Source organism: Camelus bactrianus, chromosome 22 (assembly GCF_048773025.1).
Source record: "Camelus bactrianus isolate YW-2024 breed Bactrian camel chromosome 22, ASM4877302v1, whole genome shotgun sequence".
Taxonomy (NCBI): Eukaryota; Metazoa; Chordata; class Mammalia; order Artiodactyla; family Camelidae; genus Camelus; species Camelus bactrianus.
The window spans coordinates 30,011,991-30,028,827 of NC_133560.1; the positions used below are offsets into that span (position 1 = coordinate 30,011,991).

A 16,837-nucleotide genomic window follows, 5' to 3' on the forward strand; every position below is an offset into this window, starting at 1 on the left:
CCTTCCCCACTGGTAACAGTAAGTTTGTTTCTATGTCTGAGTCTGTTTCTGTTTTGTAAATAAGTTCATTTGTGTTTTGTTTTGTTTTGTTTTGTTTAAGATTCCACGTATAAATGACATTATATGGTATTTTTCTTTCTCTTTCTGGCCACTTTAGAATGACAGTCTCCTGGTCCATCTGTGTTGCTGCACATGGCATTAGTTTATTCTTTTTTTTTTTTTTTAACTTTTTTTTATTGAGTTATATGCATTTTACAATGTGTCAATTTCTAGTGTAGAGCACAATTTTTCAGTTATACATGAACATACATACATTCATTGTCATTCTCTTTCGCTATGAGCCACAAGATCTTGTATATACCTCCCTGTGTTACACAGTACAATCTTGTTTATCTGTTCTACATTTTGAAATCTCAGTCTGTCCCTTCCCACCCCCTGTCCCCCTGGCAACCACAAGTTTATATTTTTTGTCTATGAGTTTGTTTCTGTTTTGTATTTATGTTGTCGTTTTTTTTTAGATTCCGCATGTGAGCGATCTCATACAGTATTTTTCTTTCTCTTTCTGGCTTACTTCACTTAGAATGACATTCTCCAGGTGCATCCATGTTGCTATAATGGTGTTATGTTGGTATTTATGGCTGAGTAGTATTCCGTGGTATAAATATACCAAAACTTCTTTATCCAGTCATCTGTTGATGGACATATAGGTTGCTTCCACATCTTGGCTATTGTAAATAGTGCTGCTATTAACATTGGGGTGCGTATGTCTTTTGGAATTAGAGTCCCCCCAGAAAGATGCCCAGGAGCGGGATTGCTGGGTCATATGGCATGTCTAGGTTTAGTTTTTAAGGAACCTCCATACTGTTCTCCATAGTGGCTGCAGCAAACTGCATTCCCACCAGCAGTGTAGGAGGGTCCCGTTTTCTCCACACCCTCTCCAGCATTTATTGTTTGTGGACTTTTTAATGATGGCCATTCTGTCTGGTGTGAGGTGATACCTTATTGTAATTTTGACTTGCATTTCTCCAATAATTAGAGGTATTGACATTTTGTCATGTGCCTGTTGGCCATTTGTATGTCTTCATTGGAGAAATGTTTGTTTAGGTCTTCTGCCCATTTTTTGATTGGGTTGTTTGGGGTTTTTTTGTTGTTGTTACTGAGTTGTGTGAACTGTTGTATATTCTGGAAATTAAGTCCTTGTCAGTCACATCACTTGCAAATATTTTCTCCCAGTCCATATGTTGTTTTTTTGTTTTGTTTGTGGTTTCCTTTGCTATGAAAAAGCTTGTAAGTTTAACTAGGTCCCATTTGTTTATTTTTGCTTGTATTTCTATTGCCTGGGTTTTCTGCCCTAGGAGAACATTGTTAAAGTTTGTATCAGAGAATTTTTTGCCTATATTTTCTTCTAGGAGGCTTATAGTGTCTTGTCTTATGTTTAAGTCTTTAAGCCAGTTTGAGTTTTGGGTGCTTAATTAGTGAAGAATGTAAACAGAGGTTGGGCTTGAGGTAGTAAATTTAAGGGAGTATCAAGGTTTGTTGATGGAGGCTTCCCAGCCCTGAATCCCCACCTTCTATCTCAGGATGCAGGGAGTGCACTTTTCACACGGAACATTATTCCTTGCTTTTCAGGGAGGCAGGAGGTTCAGTGTTTCCTTTTTGCATTGTCTGCTTCCCAGGCAACTTCAGTTAAAAACAAGACCACACCATTAATTTCTTCTATTAATGATTTAAAGGAAAATCAAGACTGTACTACAGGTCGGCATTAGAGAGATTTCTATGTCATCATTACTGAGAGCTCAGGGTGAGAAATACATATGGATATCTGAAAAGACTGAGCAGAAACAAGACATGAAATGTGGTTTATTATAAGCCATGCGGAAGAGCTCAGTTGTCCAATACTAAAAGCACAGAATGAAGGTTAAACAGGGCTTTCTAGGCTGTCTCCAGGACACTGACAGGACACACTCAGGCATCTTCTGTTCCCATCCTGGTCAGCGCAGCAGAGACGGCTTTAAACAGGAACCAGCACTTCTGCTCGGCTGCACTGGGCAGGTTTGTTTTTCACACTGTCCAGTTCCACCTCTGTGAAAGCTCTCTGATCCTACACAGCCATGACTCAGAAACCTGTTTCCTAACAGGGACTGGCTCCCGGTGAACAACAGAAAGGAATCACAGGGCTGTGTACAAAGTCCCAGGGCTAGTGTTTCAGTTGCTCTCAAGCACTTTATGCTTCTGAGATGAGGACAGAGATGAGGCGGAGACATGACAGAAGATGTGGAATCCATCAGCACGGGTCCTGCAAGGGACAACCGTCCATCGGGATCTGCTCCTTTGGGATGAGAGTTCGATGCGGACATTGTGCGCCTTAAAAAAAGAAAATCTGATCCACTAGAGTAAGACCTTTTAACTTAATACTGATGGTGTGTTAGTTCCCACATCTGTCCATTTTCAGGGCTCCACAGGCCCTGTAAGGTGCACTGAAGAGGGACCGTGTTCACCTGTCACTGAGGCAGGTGTGTGACCATGAGGCACTGCAACCACATCCCTTTGTGAACTGTCAGCTTGCAACATTTTTTCCCAAGAAAGGTATCAAAAATTGTGTTTTATGAACCCCCCCTCCACTGCCATACCAGGAAAGAGTCTGAAAGACTTTGGACCCAATTCCTTTTTATTTTTTTTAAATTAGAAACAAATATTTTATTTTGGGGGGGTAATTAGGATTATTTATTTACTGGAGGTGCAGGGGCTTGAGCCCAGGACCTCGTGCACGCTAAGCCCGTGCTCCACCACTGCACTCCACCCGCTCCCTGCTTTCTGCCTCTATAGACTTGCTCATTCTCTGCGTTTCATATAAACGATATGATACTGCCTGTGGACATTTGTGGAGCCGCTTAACGTTCTAAGAAGTCTCTGATTTTGTGTCTTGGATCACTACTTCATTCCTCTTGTTGCAAATGATATTCCGTTGTGAGAATATACAGCATTTGCTTCTCCAGATCAGCCAGTGGCCTTTTGACTGGTTTCCACTTTTTGGCTATTGTGACTTATGCTGCTGTGAATATCTGTGTACCGTTTTTTGTGATGATGCTTGCTTTTCCCTCTCTTGGGCAGACAGGTACCTAGGATGATGCGGCCATGTCACACAGTGACTCAGTGTTCGTCATTTTGAGGACCGGCCAGACTGTCTCTCAAAGTGGCTTCACCATCTTAAATGACAGAAATTCAACTGAGTAACTTTTAAAGACCTCACAGGATTTACTGAAAGATCCGTGAATCAAGCAGCAGCCCACTGAGCAAGCAGAAAAAGAGATCCAAGGACCTACAGAAATCATGGGCTTTAAAGACAGAAAAGGAGCAGAAAAAAGGAAAACTATTAGTGAAGAGTGCATCACTTCAGGCAAAGGCTGCATCGTTTGTTTCCTGAGGGGAACAGAAGCGGGGGAGCCTCTCAGCAGAACACCTCCTGCTGCAGACCAGGAACTGCCAGGTTGACTCAAAGGCCACGTTCCTGGGAAAAGGTGAGGCTGCAACTAGGTTCGTTATTACGTCTTGCTCGGCTGCTAAGACTCGATTTTGGACCTCTTGTTCCCAAGAATCAGACTTTATTTTTTAAAAAGGTCTGAGGGCCAAGTGGGTGTGAAATTGGGGTGGGGGGAGACACTAGTGGACCCTGTGTACATACACTTGTGTATATTTTGGGCTCCATGTAGGTATGAACTCCCAGTGTCACGTGAAACACTGTTTTACTGTTCTGCTTACACTATCTTCTGGAACCAGAGGACCAGAGAGGCATGTACGTGGAATCTCCACATCCACCTCCCTCCCAGATGCTCACTGTGCTGCATTTCCTGTGCCACTGTGAGAGGTCAATGGAATCTCCAGGAAGGTGTGGTTCCGCTGAACGTTCTTTCTCTGTGGGTGAGGCTGGGATGCATACTTCCCAGAATCTCATCTTTATAACTCAGGTTAGAATACACCAATAGCCTACCTTGCAGGAGACTTGGAAGGTACAGTGAAGATGCTGTTCCCCTACAGACAGAAGCACCGAGGCACAGGGGACTGCTGGACAGCGGCTGGCAGCTTGTTTTTCTGATTACTGTGTCATTATTGCCCACTGTGTTCTATCAAGTAGGAACCCAAACCAAATGTATAAAAAAATGAAAGAAACACTAAGTAAACACACATAAAAATGCAAGGTAATTAAATATAGTAGGCTTACCATTTACAGAGCAGCCAGCTACAAGATAAAATGCCCACAAAGGGCCAAACATTTTCATAAGTGCTCATTTCCATCATGGAAGTTTCCAGAAACAAGAAATGCAGGGCCACTGCAGAGTTTCAGCAATGAAACAAAGGAAGTAGGTGTCCTGCACTTGTGGCTGCCACATTAAATCTGCCATGGCTGGAGGAAGGAACCAGCTCCTCTATTAGAGGAATAAGATGCTTCCTACACAAATCATGTCATAAGCCGAACTGTTGGACATGGAGGGGGTCACAGGGTGTGAGAAGATCACAGTATGAATGCCTGAAGGAGTGGCCTGATGGACACCAAAGACCTACAGGAACACGCAAGGGTCTGTGTGGACCAGAAACGCAAAGAGGAACCACAATGAGGGACCTTGGGGAGAAGTGTAGAATCTGCTGCCCAAGCGGGAACTAACGTCAAACACGTGTCTGCTTGGGGGCTGGCCCACGTGGGCAGGGCCAGGAGCCAGAAAACTGGGCCCAGTAAGTTCCCGTGTGTCTCCACCTCCTGACAGTACAGAAGACCTGAGGCTCATGGCTTCCTCACCTCTGTCCTCCAGACCTCATGCCTCTTCCTCTTCTCAGGAACTTCAACTCAGAACCACTGACAGGAGGACTCTGGGTTAGGCAGTCTCCCACCGGATTACCCACGCCCACAACACAACTCAGAAGAACCGTCTGCACACGAGCTTTCATCTTCACGCCACCGGGTCACTCAACTATCTCAATAAATCCTGTCCAATTTCCAACCACAATCAAGGACAATGAGCAGAGGTCAAGTTATAATGAACATAACCAGGTGAGACTGCTGTCTTCCAAGACCTCCCACAATGATTAATTTCTGTGAGGAACACAAGTGTAGTATCCGCTAGCAACAAAGAAATATGGAAGACACAGCTTTCTGTAATACAGACTCAAGGGGACAGTAAATACTGAGTCACAAAAAAAAATCACCTGTCACATGGACCAGAAGACATTTCAACAATACAGTTCTCACGTCAGGATCGCATACCAAGATCATAATCAAAAGTATGAAACAAAAATATTTTCATCTAAATTCACACGAAGTTCTACATGAAAAAAAATCAAAAACCAGACACTTCTTGCCATCCCTGGATTCAGAAGATATTATAGCGGAATTGAGGCAAGCACTGTATGACTGTATAATTAAAATCCAAGATAACAAAATGTAAGTAGTACACATGAAGGGGACATAGAGGAACAGTAATTATCTTAAGTGTTCAGATCACTACATGAACTAGAAATTAATACACTGGGATCCTTATTCAGGATGAGGCACTTATGGAGGGAAAACCGTATTTATAGCCATGAAAAGATTTCTGTCCTGCCCAGCTTTCACATACCAGATAAGTGAAGTGCTGAAGGTTCCCCCATCCTTTTGATTCATGTTCCTCTCCTGTGATGGCTCACATTTACAAGTTTTAAGGAGAAAGGAAGTCTCTCCCACAGTCCCTGTCATCAGAGTTCCCCCCGGGGTGTGTCTTCATGTGTCTCTGCAGGGAAATGAGACACCTGTAGGCTTTCGCACACTGCTGACACTCATACGGTTTCTCTTCGCTGTGTGTTACCATGTGCCCCTGCAGGGACCTGGGGTACCTGAAGGCTTTCCCACACTGCTGACACTGATAGGGTTTCTCTTCACTGTGTGTTTTCATATGTTCTCGAAGGGAAGAGGAAGTAATGAACGCTTTCCCACATTCTGTACATTCATAGGGTTTTACTCCACTGTGTGTTTTAACATGTTTTCTAAAGTACTTGGGACAACTGTAGGACCTCCCACACTCCTTACACACATAGGGCTTCTCTCCAGTGTGCACCCGTGCGTGTCCTTGCAGGGATTTGAGATACGGGAAGGCTCTCCCGCACTGCTGGCACTCGTAGGGCTTCTCCCCACTGTGTGTCCGCATGTGCTCCCGCAGGTAGGTGCACCAGCTGAACGCTTTGCCACACTGCTTGCACTCGTAGGGCTTCTCTCCCGTGTGCATCCTCACGTGTTCCCGGAAGTGTGAGACGCGAGTGAACGCTTTCCCACATTCTCTACATCCGTAGGGCTTCTCTCCAGTATGAGTTCTCACGTGCCGAGCAAGCTGGCAATAATAACTGAAGGATTTCCCACAGACTTCACACACATGGATTTTCTGTCCATAACGACCTTTTTCACGTCCCTGAAAGGATGAGGGGCAAATAACAGCTTTCCCAGCTTTCTTAGGCTCTGAGGGCTGTTCACTCCCATGACTCTTCACGTATCTCTTAGACACTCTCCCAGCATCCTGACATTTATAGGGTTTCTCTACAATGTCTGCTCCCCTAGGGGCGCACAGGCAGGAGACACAGATGCAGACTTGTCCACGTTCCTCACACGGACAAAGTCTGTGTCCAGGGTGAGATCTTAGCTGATTCTTCTGGAAAGAACAATCCATAAAGGCTTCTCCACACTTGGTGCGCTTGTAGGGCTGAATTCCAGTCTGATAACCTTCATGGACAGTAAGATTTAGAATCTGGTTCAGGGTTTCTCTGCACTGATGACCTTCTTTACCTCCACAGAGACTCTCCACCCAATGGTTTCTGTTCAAAATAGGAAGCACAGTACTGGGGATTTATAATTATTAATGATGTCTTTACTAGTAATTTATTGATGGATGTTGATGATTATCTTGACTATGTATTTTGCATCTGTACTGAATGGGCAAGTTTTCGCCACGCTCCGCATTTTCACGAAGTGCAACAAGCTTAATGCTTCAGCCGAGGGCTCAAACAGAACCACAGCCTTCAGTGTTTCTTATACACAGGGGTTCCTGATGGTTGTTTCCTGCTGAGTTCTATTTCAGACGCTCACATCCCATGTACTAAAGTGCTGTGTTGTAAAAATGCTGTGAATACATCATTGTTTAGCTAGGTTTGTACCTCTTCTTTAATCTCAAGTGAGTCGAACACTGGACAGAGACCCCCCTTCCCCTCTGGGAGAGCTACTCACCTCAAACGCCCATCCTGGGTTCGGTGGTGATGTCCCATGCTATGAAATGCCCAGCTTTCTCCCAAAACAGGCCTGGAGAGATTTCTTGTGAATCCTACTATTTTGCCTTCGCCGCAGAGCTCACCCTCCAGAGCACCCTGCTCAGGACTTAGCGCGCCGGCTCTGCCTTGAGAGTGAGAACCTGTAACAATCGGTAGCGTGACTAAACCCGTGGGGAAGAAACGACGGGACAACAGGAAGAAGAGAGACCAGATGTCGATTTCTTTTCATAGACTGAAAAAAAGAGTACATCAAATCTTACAAGGAATGACGCTCGTGTGATACTGTGGTGTGTAAGAAATATATATTTGATCATTCAGTTGACTGACATAGATTTCTCAGACAAACTGGGGCTTCATCTATAGTTCCCGCCTGACAGCTCCCCAAACCAACTTCCTGAATGACAAAAGCTATGGAATAGTGTCTGTTCCCCGTGCCTAGTTCCTGAACATGCCTCAGGATCAGGGGGGTGACATAGGTGACTTGTAATTCATAATAAATCCCTTCCATCACAACTGGGTTTCTATTAACGAAGGAAATTGTTGGAAAGAACTTAAGAACGGGAACTGGTTGCCAACAGAAACAACGATGTGATTAAAGGGTTGAGACTTTCAGTCCCACCCACACCCCCAGGTACCCCAACACCTCTGTGGATGGGGGAGGAGCCAAAGAGCGAATCAATTGCCAGAGATAGGAAACCTCTGTAAAAAAAAATAAAAAAAAGAAGTTCAGAGAGCTTCTGGGTTGGTGAACATATGGAAGTGTGGGAGACTGGCACCTGGAGAGGCACAGAACCTCGTTTTCTTGTGCATGTCTTCCATCTGGTTGTTCCTGAATTACACCCTTGCATGGGGAACGCGTAATGAAGTACTATGTTTCTGAGTTCTGTGAGCTACACTAATAAGTGAACTGAACCCGAGGAGCAGGTCACGGGAACCTCTGACTTAGAGCCGCTGGAAAGAAGGGCAGGAGAAAGCCCGGGCTCGAGACTGGCCTTGGACGTGCAGGGACATGCAGTGAGTCTTGTGGGCTAACTCCCTGAGCTGGGGAATCTGTGGCTGTCACTGGGCGGATGGTGGCAGGGCTAAGTTGAATCCTATGATGCCCTGCTGGTGTCCAATAACTGTTTGTTGGCCTTAATACACACACACACACACACACACACAAACATGTTGGAATTGGGTCCAAGCCTAATTTAACACACAAGCAAAGGAAAACTCTGAAGACCTCTGCCATCTGGAAGTTTGGCCATTATAGGGAAAATGAGTCAAAGGGGCAGCGTGTTCACTAAGAGATACTTCAAAAGGGATACTTCAAAGAGGCAAAGGGGAAAGGAGCTGGGCACAATGCACATCCCCAGATGCTCCCTTTCTAGCACGAGCAACAGAAAGACCTCTCGAGTGGGTGAGGGTGGGCGAGAAGCCCCACAGGGGGCCAGGTGAAGGACAAACGTCAAATTCACCAAGACTGAGTCCTGTTTCTAATGGGCACGTCCGTGTACCGCTCCCTCGCCCAGACCTACCCCTTCCGAGAGGGGCGCTCCTGCTGAGAGCAGGCCCGGGCCCCGGGGAAGCCCGCCTCCCCTGCCCCAGCCGCCACCGGGAGGGCGACGCTGTGGGGCTGCTGCCCTGCTCCCAAGAACAGCTCGCGCTGAGGGAGGGCGGGGGACACAGCATTCTGTGAGATGGGCTGGTGCCCTGTCCCCGTCACTGGGGACAGGCACGCGTGGATGAGACTGCAGCAGGTGGCCACACCTCACGTGTGCTGACCACAGCACTGCTCTCGCCGCCCAGTGACCCTGGAGGCTGTGCTCGCATTCACAGGATCAGGGAGCCTCTGATTAATCCCTAAAACTAGGGATGCTGACCAAGAGTAAAAAGTCAGTCGTACGTGAAGCTTTGTTTCCATGGAAACGCCATCTAAGTAGGTTCTACAAGGCGGGGACCACGCCTGCCTTCCTTTCAACATGTCCCCGTCCGTGTCCCTAATAAGAAAGAACAACCGTAAGAGTATCTGTTCCCTGAAGACTGGGTGGAGGTGTGACGCCAGCCTCACCCACGGAGGCCAGGTTCCTGAAGGTCTCCAGCATCACGTCTCTGTAGAGCCTCCTCTGAGCCGGGTCCAGCAGGGCCCACTCCTCCGCGGTGAAGTTCACAGCCACGTCTTCGAAGTCCACTGGGTCCTGAAAGAGACACTGTCTCAGCGAGGCTCCCTCTGCACCCACGTGTGGGGGGATGGGCCCGACAGCCGGCGACCCGGGCGCAATCCGGGACCCCTGGGCTTGCGCTCTTGTGGGAAGTGACTGTCCCCGAGCACATGGAATGCAGTTTCCCCAGCGATGGTGACTGCCGGACGCTGAAGCAGTGAGCAACAACAGTATTTGATAAAGATTCACATTATAATAAAAAACAATTTTTCCTTTTCTCTTTTCAAGAATTGTTTTGACTGAGAGAGCAGAACCGGAGGTGGTAAAGACTGAAAGTGACACCGTCCTTCAGGTAACGCGGGCCAGGACGCTGGGCTTGCTCCTAACTTCCCTCCTTGTCAGCTCCACAAACCGGAGCAGATGCCAGGAGGCCGTGAACACTGATGTTCCTGCTGCATCTGAACAAGTCTCACCTTGAGGCAGCCGCATGGATTGGCCTGGGCTAGAGCACCCACATCCAACAGAGGTGGAGCCTCGACCCCTGCCAGGGTGAGGGGACACTGAGGGCAAGATGCCAGGGGGCCCGGGCCCCGGCTCACCTGTGGAGGGGGCAGGCCTGGTTCCCGAGGGATATGTCAAGCCAGCAGGGCCTCTCAAACCAATAATCAAGTGCCCAGAAATGGAGGGAAATGCCCCACTAAAAAGTCAGGAGGAGCTGGTGGTAGTTGAGCCAAAGGCGACTTCAACACGGAGAACACACGGCTAATTAATGTCTTTAGGATGATATAAGATGATAGCACACTCATGAAATATAAAGCAAATAATTACTTTTAAAAATTCGAAGTTTAATCAAAAATACGTTTGAAAATGTAAATTTAAAAAAATCCCCACTATGTCAGCTACAAAAAAGGCAAGGCTGCATCTGGGGTTGGCTAACCCCACTCCTGACAAGATCCCTGTATTCTAAATACATTAAAAAATCAGGATAGTAATTACAAATCAGGGAGAACAGAAGACAGTACAATTGAATGAGGGGCAAAGAGCATGAGCATACATTTCTCCAAGTAATAAGGACAAATGGCCAGGACCCTCATGAAAATATGGGGCATTAGTCATCAGGGGAATGCACATCAAACCTACAGGCAGGTGCTTCTTCACGCCACCTCGCACGGGTGGATATAAGACAGACAGACAGACAGACAGACAAGTGCTGGCGAGGATGTGAGGAAGTGGGACCCCTCACACAGTTGTGGCAGGAAGGCACAATGGTGACGCCACTTTGGAAGACAGTCCAGCACGTTCCTCAAAATGAGTTAAATACGACACAGCAATCCCGCCCTGGGCCTCTGTCTACCTGGGAGAGACAAGAGCAAACTGACGCACAGTCACTCACAGCAGCGTGGTTCACAACAGCCCAAACAGGGAAACAGCTCAGAGGGCCATGGACTGACCTGGAGAAGCACACGCTGTGATCTCACATGGAGTGTCCCGGGCAACAAGAGGCGCGAAGTACTGGCCCGAGGCACAAAATCAATGAACTCCGAAAACATTAGCAGGACTCACAAAAGCAGACAGGCAGTGCCGCGTCATTTAGGTGAAAGGTGGAGCGTGAGCAAACCTATCAAGTAGGAAAGGCGATTAATAAACTGCCTGCACCACGGCAGGCTGCGGGCCTGGGCCGGGGGGTGGCTGCCAGCAGATACGAGTGTTCCTTCTGGGTGATAAAAAAAATTGTCTAAAATTAGAATCTGGGATGGCTGCAAAACTCAGTAAATAAACTAACACCTTTGAATTTTCTACTTTAAACCAGGAAACTTTACAGTATAAAATTGTACCTCAATTAAAGCTGTTTAAAAAATAGACTCACACTAGATAAAAAAATCTTCAAACTCCAATGGCAAATTTATCCAAAAGCAGCAGAACCTGGGCAAATAAAAAACAACATGAATTGCATAAGGAACAAAACTATGGATGTTTTAGAGATTCAGCAGGTTGAGGAGACACTACAGACCAACTGTCAAGGGCGCAATGTGTGCAGAACTCAAGGCATGACACTGTTTCCACAGGGGATGAAAGCTTCTGGAACCCAGTCGGTTCCCTTGCAGTGCTACAGGGTGGAAATGCGGACTCCAGAGCCGCCTTAACAGAGGTTTCCTGGGGAGGAGCGATGGCGCCGCAGGCCCCGCCACACGCCAGGGCCCGCCCCAGTGGGAAGACAGGCAACAAACAACTAATAAGTAAGTTATCTGCTTATGTTAGATTAATGAGGTGCAAAAACAGAGCAGGGTGAGAGGACCCAGGGAGCTGGCGGGGTGCAGTTTAGGAAATGTGTTAAGAAGGGCCCCTCCTCACCCCCCCAGCGCCACCCCCAGCACCCCAGTAGCCCCGCCGTCTGTGGCACCCTGGGAAGAAGGGTAAGACAGCCGGAGGGCGCTGGGGATGGCCACCTACCACAGCGCCAGGCTCAGACGCCACAGGGAAAAAGCCCCCCCAAACCAAAAACAGCCTAGTTGCCATTAAAACTAATTTTATTTCTAAATTATGTCTATAAAAATATAAAAATTTTTAATGGATAAGTTCCAAAATATTCTTGAACAGCAAAAGCAGGACAAGGAAATGAATGGAGAGAGGAGGTACCTCCACAGAAAAGAGACCATGGGATCAGCTTCTCCCAAACACTTAAGAATTCTATGATTCTGTCCTTTCAACATACAACCTGGTTTCCGTAGGGGATGGTTCATTCTGTTTTGTTTGACTTAAGAAAAGCTACTTCTAAAAACAAATGGAACACAAATTTCTAAGAATAGCCAAGGTTTTCTATGGATCAAGGAGGTGAGATTTTCCCGAAAGGACATGAAACTTTTAAAACTGCAGTGACTAGGACTGGATGATTTTAACAGAAGGATAGATAAATACACCGATGGAAAAAAAAAAAATCACAAAAACAGGTGGATCTATGTGGATCTATTCAGAGCACATGCTGCTGGGCAGGGCCAGGTGATGACAGTCTAACATGTGGGGGCAGTGAGCACTGATCAGTGAGTATCTACAGGGGAGTAAGAAACCTTTTTCCTTGTCAATTGCATGCACAATAGCCAATTCACTGTGGACTTAACTGTGAAAGAAGAAAGTGGGACACTGAGAAGTTACAGAGAAATGCGTTTGTAACTTGAGATTTGGGGGAGTTTTCTTACATAAGAAAAGGAAAAATCAGCTATAGAGGAAGGGATGGGTAAGTTCAATTCAAGCCTGTTCAAGTTAAGACTTGTCCACAAATGTGTGCAATAAAAAATGATAACCCACAATCTGGGAGAACATATTTGTATACCTAGAAATGAAAAAGATGAAAGCCCAGAGTATGTAAATAAAACGTAAGAAATCAGTAAACACACACATGAATTAAAGGTGAGAAAACAACTGAAAACTATTTCACAGAAGATGAACCACCACTTGGTAAGAAATGCTCAACACAACAGTTATCAGTAACACCCAATATACAATCACAGGGAGATCTACTTCATACATAATGGACACAAAGGATGGACAATCTAAGCTGGAGACTAAGTTGCTGGAAATGACACGGAATAAACACTCGGCTGCAGCCCTCCACTTTCTGGTATTTTTAACTTACCCATAATCTACAATCCCAGTTCTCCTAGATGTGAAATATTTATGATGCATTTACACTTGGAGACAAAAAAGAAAATAACAGCACTGTTGACAAATCAAAAATAAACGTGCTGGGGTGGGGGCCGAGCTCTGCGGAGCACCTACAAGGTACCTAGTTCACTTCCGGTACCTCCTTTTGATAAAGAAGGAGAAAGAAAAAAAAAAAAACAAAATAAACGTGAGAAAACCCAAGTCTCATCCAGACTGAATGGAGGTATTAACCAGGGGGCCTCTGACACTAGCATGTGGGAAACAGACGGGGGCTGAGAACCAGAGAGAAGCCTTCTGGGGGACGTTACTGGTCTCGCACTGGTCACATTCACTTACTGCAAACTCAGCAGAAGCAAAATTAAATAGAACTGCTAGTGATGAAGGACAGATGTAAAACTGCAACAAAATCCCAAAACACCCCTCCCTGTCCCTGCATAGAACTGTCCCTTCTCCCCGAGCAATAACTCATTTGAAAAAAGGTCTCTTGCCTTGAAGTTTGGAGTTTTCAATTCCACAGGCTGGAAACTAGTGCTCTCGACTGCCCATGTGAAAATTATGAAACTAAGAAGAAGTGGGGGCAGGGGCAGAAGGGGGGCCTCACCCAGTACCACCTGACGCCCATTACAAGAAGAATTGTCTATTACTGACCCCAACAGAAAAACTGAAAACAAGAAAGAATCACCTTTCACAGGCCCCAGAGGAAAAGACGTACACACACTGCCTCTTCTACAAGAAACCAGCCTCCGCAGCCACTAGGCGATGAGGAACATCACCCTGAGGTCGCCATTTTCTCCACGGACTTTCCTTCAGTACAGCTCCTTCCAACTCCCTCTTTTTTCTCCAATAAATAAATCTGTTAGACTTGCCTGAGTCTTTCGCTATACCTTGTCTGTCCTAAATTGTAATTTTTTACTGTTCCTGAATAAATCCGTCTTTGCTGGCAAATAACAGCTATTTTTAACGTCAGCACCCATTTCTGACCCAAACGTTACTCCAGCTTCTCTCCGCAAAGGCCCCAGACTCGGGGTCACTCGCCCCTACACCTCCCAAACTGAGCAACAGAGCTGAAATCAAGTGCCCTGTGGCCTGGGCCGAGAATGCCCTGACCAGAGGACCTCTGACGCTGTCAAACGGCCTTCCTCTCACCCTCCCTTCAGAGAAGAGGAAAGGCCTTGTGTGTGTGGCTGGAGACGCTGCCACGTCCCTGAGGTCCAGCCCCGCCCCTACTACAACACTACCTGCAACACCGACTCCCCGACCAACTCCGGACTCGACTTCCTCTGTCCCGCCCAGGGCGGGGCCCCAGCGCGTGACCGTCCGCGCCGGGGGTCGTCCCGTCCCCGCTCAGACACCCACCGGCCCAAGACTGGGTCGGAACTCACGGGACCCCCCGCGAGGACCGGGCAGGACGCCGGGACCCCACACCGCGGTCCGCGGTGGAGACTAGGGTCCGGACGGCGGGCGGGGCGTCCCGACCCGCGGCCGCCTCCCGCCAGTTCAAACCAGGCCCAGCCGGTCTCGGCGCCAGCCCCGCGCACTCACCATTTCAGCCTCTCTCCGCGCTTCCAGGTCGTGCTCTGCGCGGCCGGCAGCCCAAGGGCTCAGGCAGGTTAGAGCGACAGCGACCCGACACCTGAGGTCGCCTGAGGTAGGTGCACAGGCACGCCCAAGCGGCGGAGAACTACGTCACCGCGTAAGCGAATGCGCCCGCCCCCGCTCCTGATTGGATGGGGCTCTGGACCACCCCCTTTAGAGGCCTTGATTGACAACGTAGCCGGCCTGGATTAAGCGAAGGGCGGGCTGTAGGTCACGTGGCCGAGCAGGGCGGAAGTGCGGGTTGCCTGCTTCAGGTCTTTACTACCTGGATTCCCCAGGGACAGGGGGACAAGGCCCCAGGATGGGCTTTTAGCCGAATCTGCTTCTGACCACAAAGACACAGCACCAGCGCACCTTCGCCTGAACAGAGAGGTGCTGACTCAGTTTCCCCTCCCTAGTATCCCCTGTCCAGAGCTGCACTCTCCCCAGACAAGGGCCAGGACAAGAGGGGACAGGTGTGAAAGGAAAAGGAAAACGGAGTCGGTATGGCTAAGCGAGCTCTCTAAAATGGAGCCAGGGGGTCACTGAGGAAGTGGGGTTTATGCAGGTCTCCACCAGGATGGAATCTGAACTTTTGGCCACTTACTAACTTAATGCAGGCATCAGGAGTATCTGTCCAATGGCCCAGAAAGTCAAGATACTTATCCGACCCTTACCCTAAATAACTCCTGACAGCCTATCCCTTAAGGACAGAGTCGATCAGAATTCACGCCAGATGACTTTAATAACCTTGTAAGCTGCCTCCTACTCTCTCTTCCCTAGAACAATTTTATGCTGTTGATGAAATATTGATCAACAGTCGGTCTAAAAGTGCAAATAGAGAATTTTACTTGAGCAAATCTGAGGATTATAACCCAGCAGCTTCTCAGAAAATTCTGACGACTGTTTTGCTTGCTAGAAGTCTAAGGCATAGTTATATCCCTTTTTGAGACACAGGATCATACAACAAAATGACACAGTGACATTTCACATAAAGTTCACCAAAGATGCATAGTCCAGAGCTGCACCAGATCACCATGACCCCCAGCAGGATTTAGGAAGAATGTTATCTTCTAAGGAGTTACATTGCTGGTGGCAGAAGAAGGAAACAAAATTTGATCTTTCTGATTGAGCAGACATTCCTGCCTTTGAGAGGATCTGGATAATGTATAATGCAGATGCACACTGCACATTAGGGACGGCTCAAACAGGACAAGGAGTATCTTATGCTTACAATTTCTCTTCATGCCTCAAACATAAATTGTATTCCATGAACTCAAATATGTGTTCCCAAGTTGCAATTTTAAGACCCCCCCTACTCCTCCCCAATAAAGCTCTTTTTTCTTTGCAGCCATAATTCTGATTATTGTTCTACATGGGACAGGAGGGCCTGGGGTCCTCCTAAGTCAGGGATTAGCCCATAGGCAAGGTCACTGTGGATCTGTTGCCTTTAATACCAAGACACTGTGACCCTCCCTGCATGTAAGGCAGTGGCCAGCCCCAGTTTGACTTTTACCCGCCCTCCTGCCCTGCACGCATCTGGGCTTGACCAAGCTCTCTGTGTCCCATTTGTTACCCGACACCTTCAAGCTCCCTCCCCACATGCCCTAAACGTGGGGTCGTTTCCACCTCTGAGCAACACTGAGGTTCGGAACAAGCCCCTGGTCAGCTTCTCCAGAGAACAGGCTGACCCAGGGGGTCCTGTCCGGTCCAGACACGCTGGTCCTGCAGTCAGCGCACTGCCCGCACTCGCCCGAATTCTCTGTTGCTCCCCCTCCTCATACAGAACAGAAAAGCCGTCTTCTGTGTGGTGGGAGACGCTGCGTATCTCTGAAAGCCGAGCCTCGGCCCCATCGCAACATTATTCGCATCACAGGCTCCTTGACCAAGTCCGGACGTGACTGTCTGTCTGTCAGGTCCAGGGCGGGTCCCCCTCCCCCTCCCCCTCAAAGCCTGCCCGCCCGCGTCAGGGTGTCCTGTCCTCCCTCCGACACCCCCCCCCGGGCCAAGGGCGCGATCTGGACGCCCCGCACGTCGCGCGGGGACGGGACAGGACGCTGGCACCCCACCCCGCGGCCGAGGGGGAGACTCGGGCCGGGACGCCTGGGTGGCTGGGGCCCGGGGAGACCCGGCCGGCCGCCGCTTTCCGCAGGTTCCAACAAGCCTTTCGCGCGTTC

The 16,837-nt window shown here is 48.0% G+C and overlaps 1 protein-coding gene across 1 annotated transcript; it reads right to left on the minus strand.

The window, feature by feature from the left end:
• Window positions 1–1,845: 1,845 nt before the first annotated feature.
• LOC105078173 (uncharacterized) lies at window positions 1,846–14,454 on the minus strand. The gene is made up of 4 exons (XM_074351177.1): window positions 14,324–14,454; window positions 9,335–9,461; window positions 7,241–7,421; window positions 1,846–6,831 (listed from the first exon to the last, which is right to left on the minus strand). Exons 2-4 carry the CDS (start codon window positions 9,366–9,368, stop codon window positions 5,688–5,690), a joined length of 1,359 nt encoding a protein of 452 aa, XP_074207278.1. The 5' UTR covers window positions 9,369–9,461; window positions 14,324–14,454; the 3' UTR covers window positions 1,846–5,687.
• Between the last annotated feature and the right edge of the window lie 2,383 nt (window positions 14,455–16,837).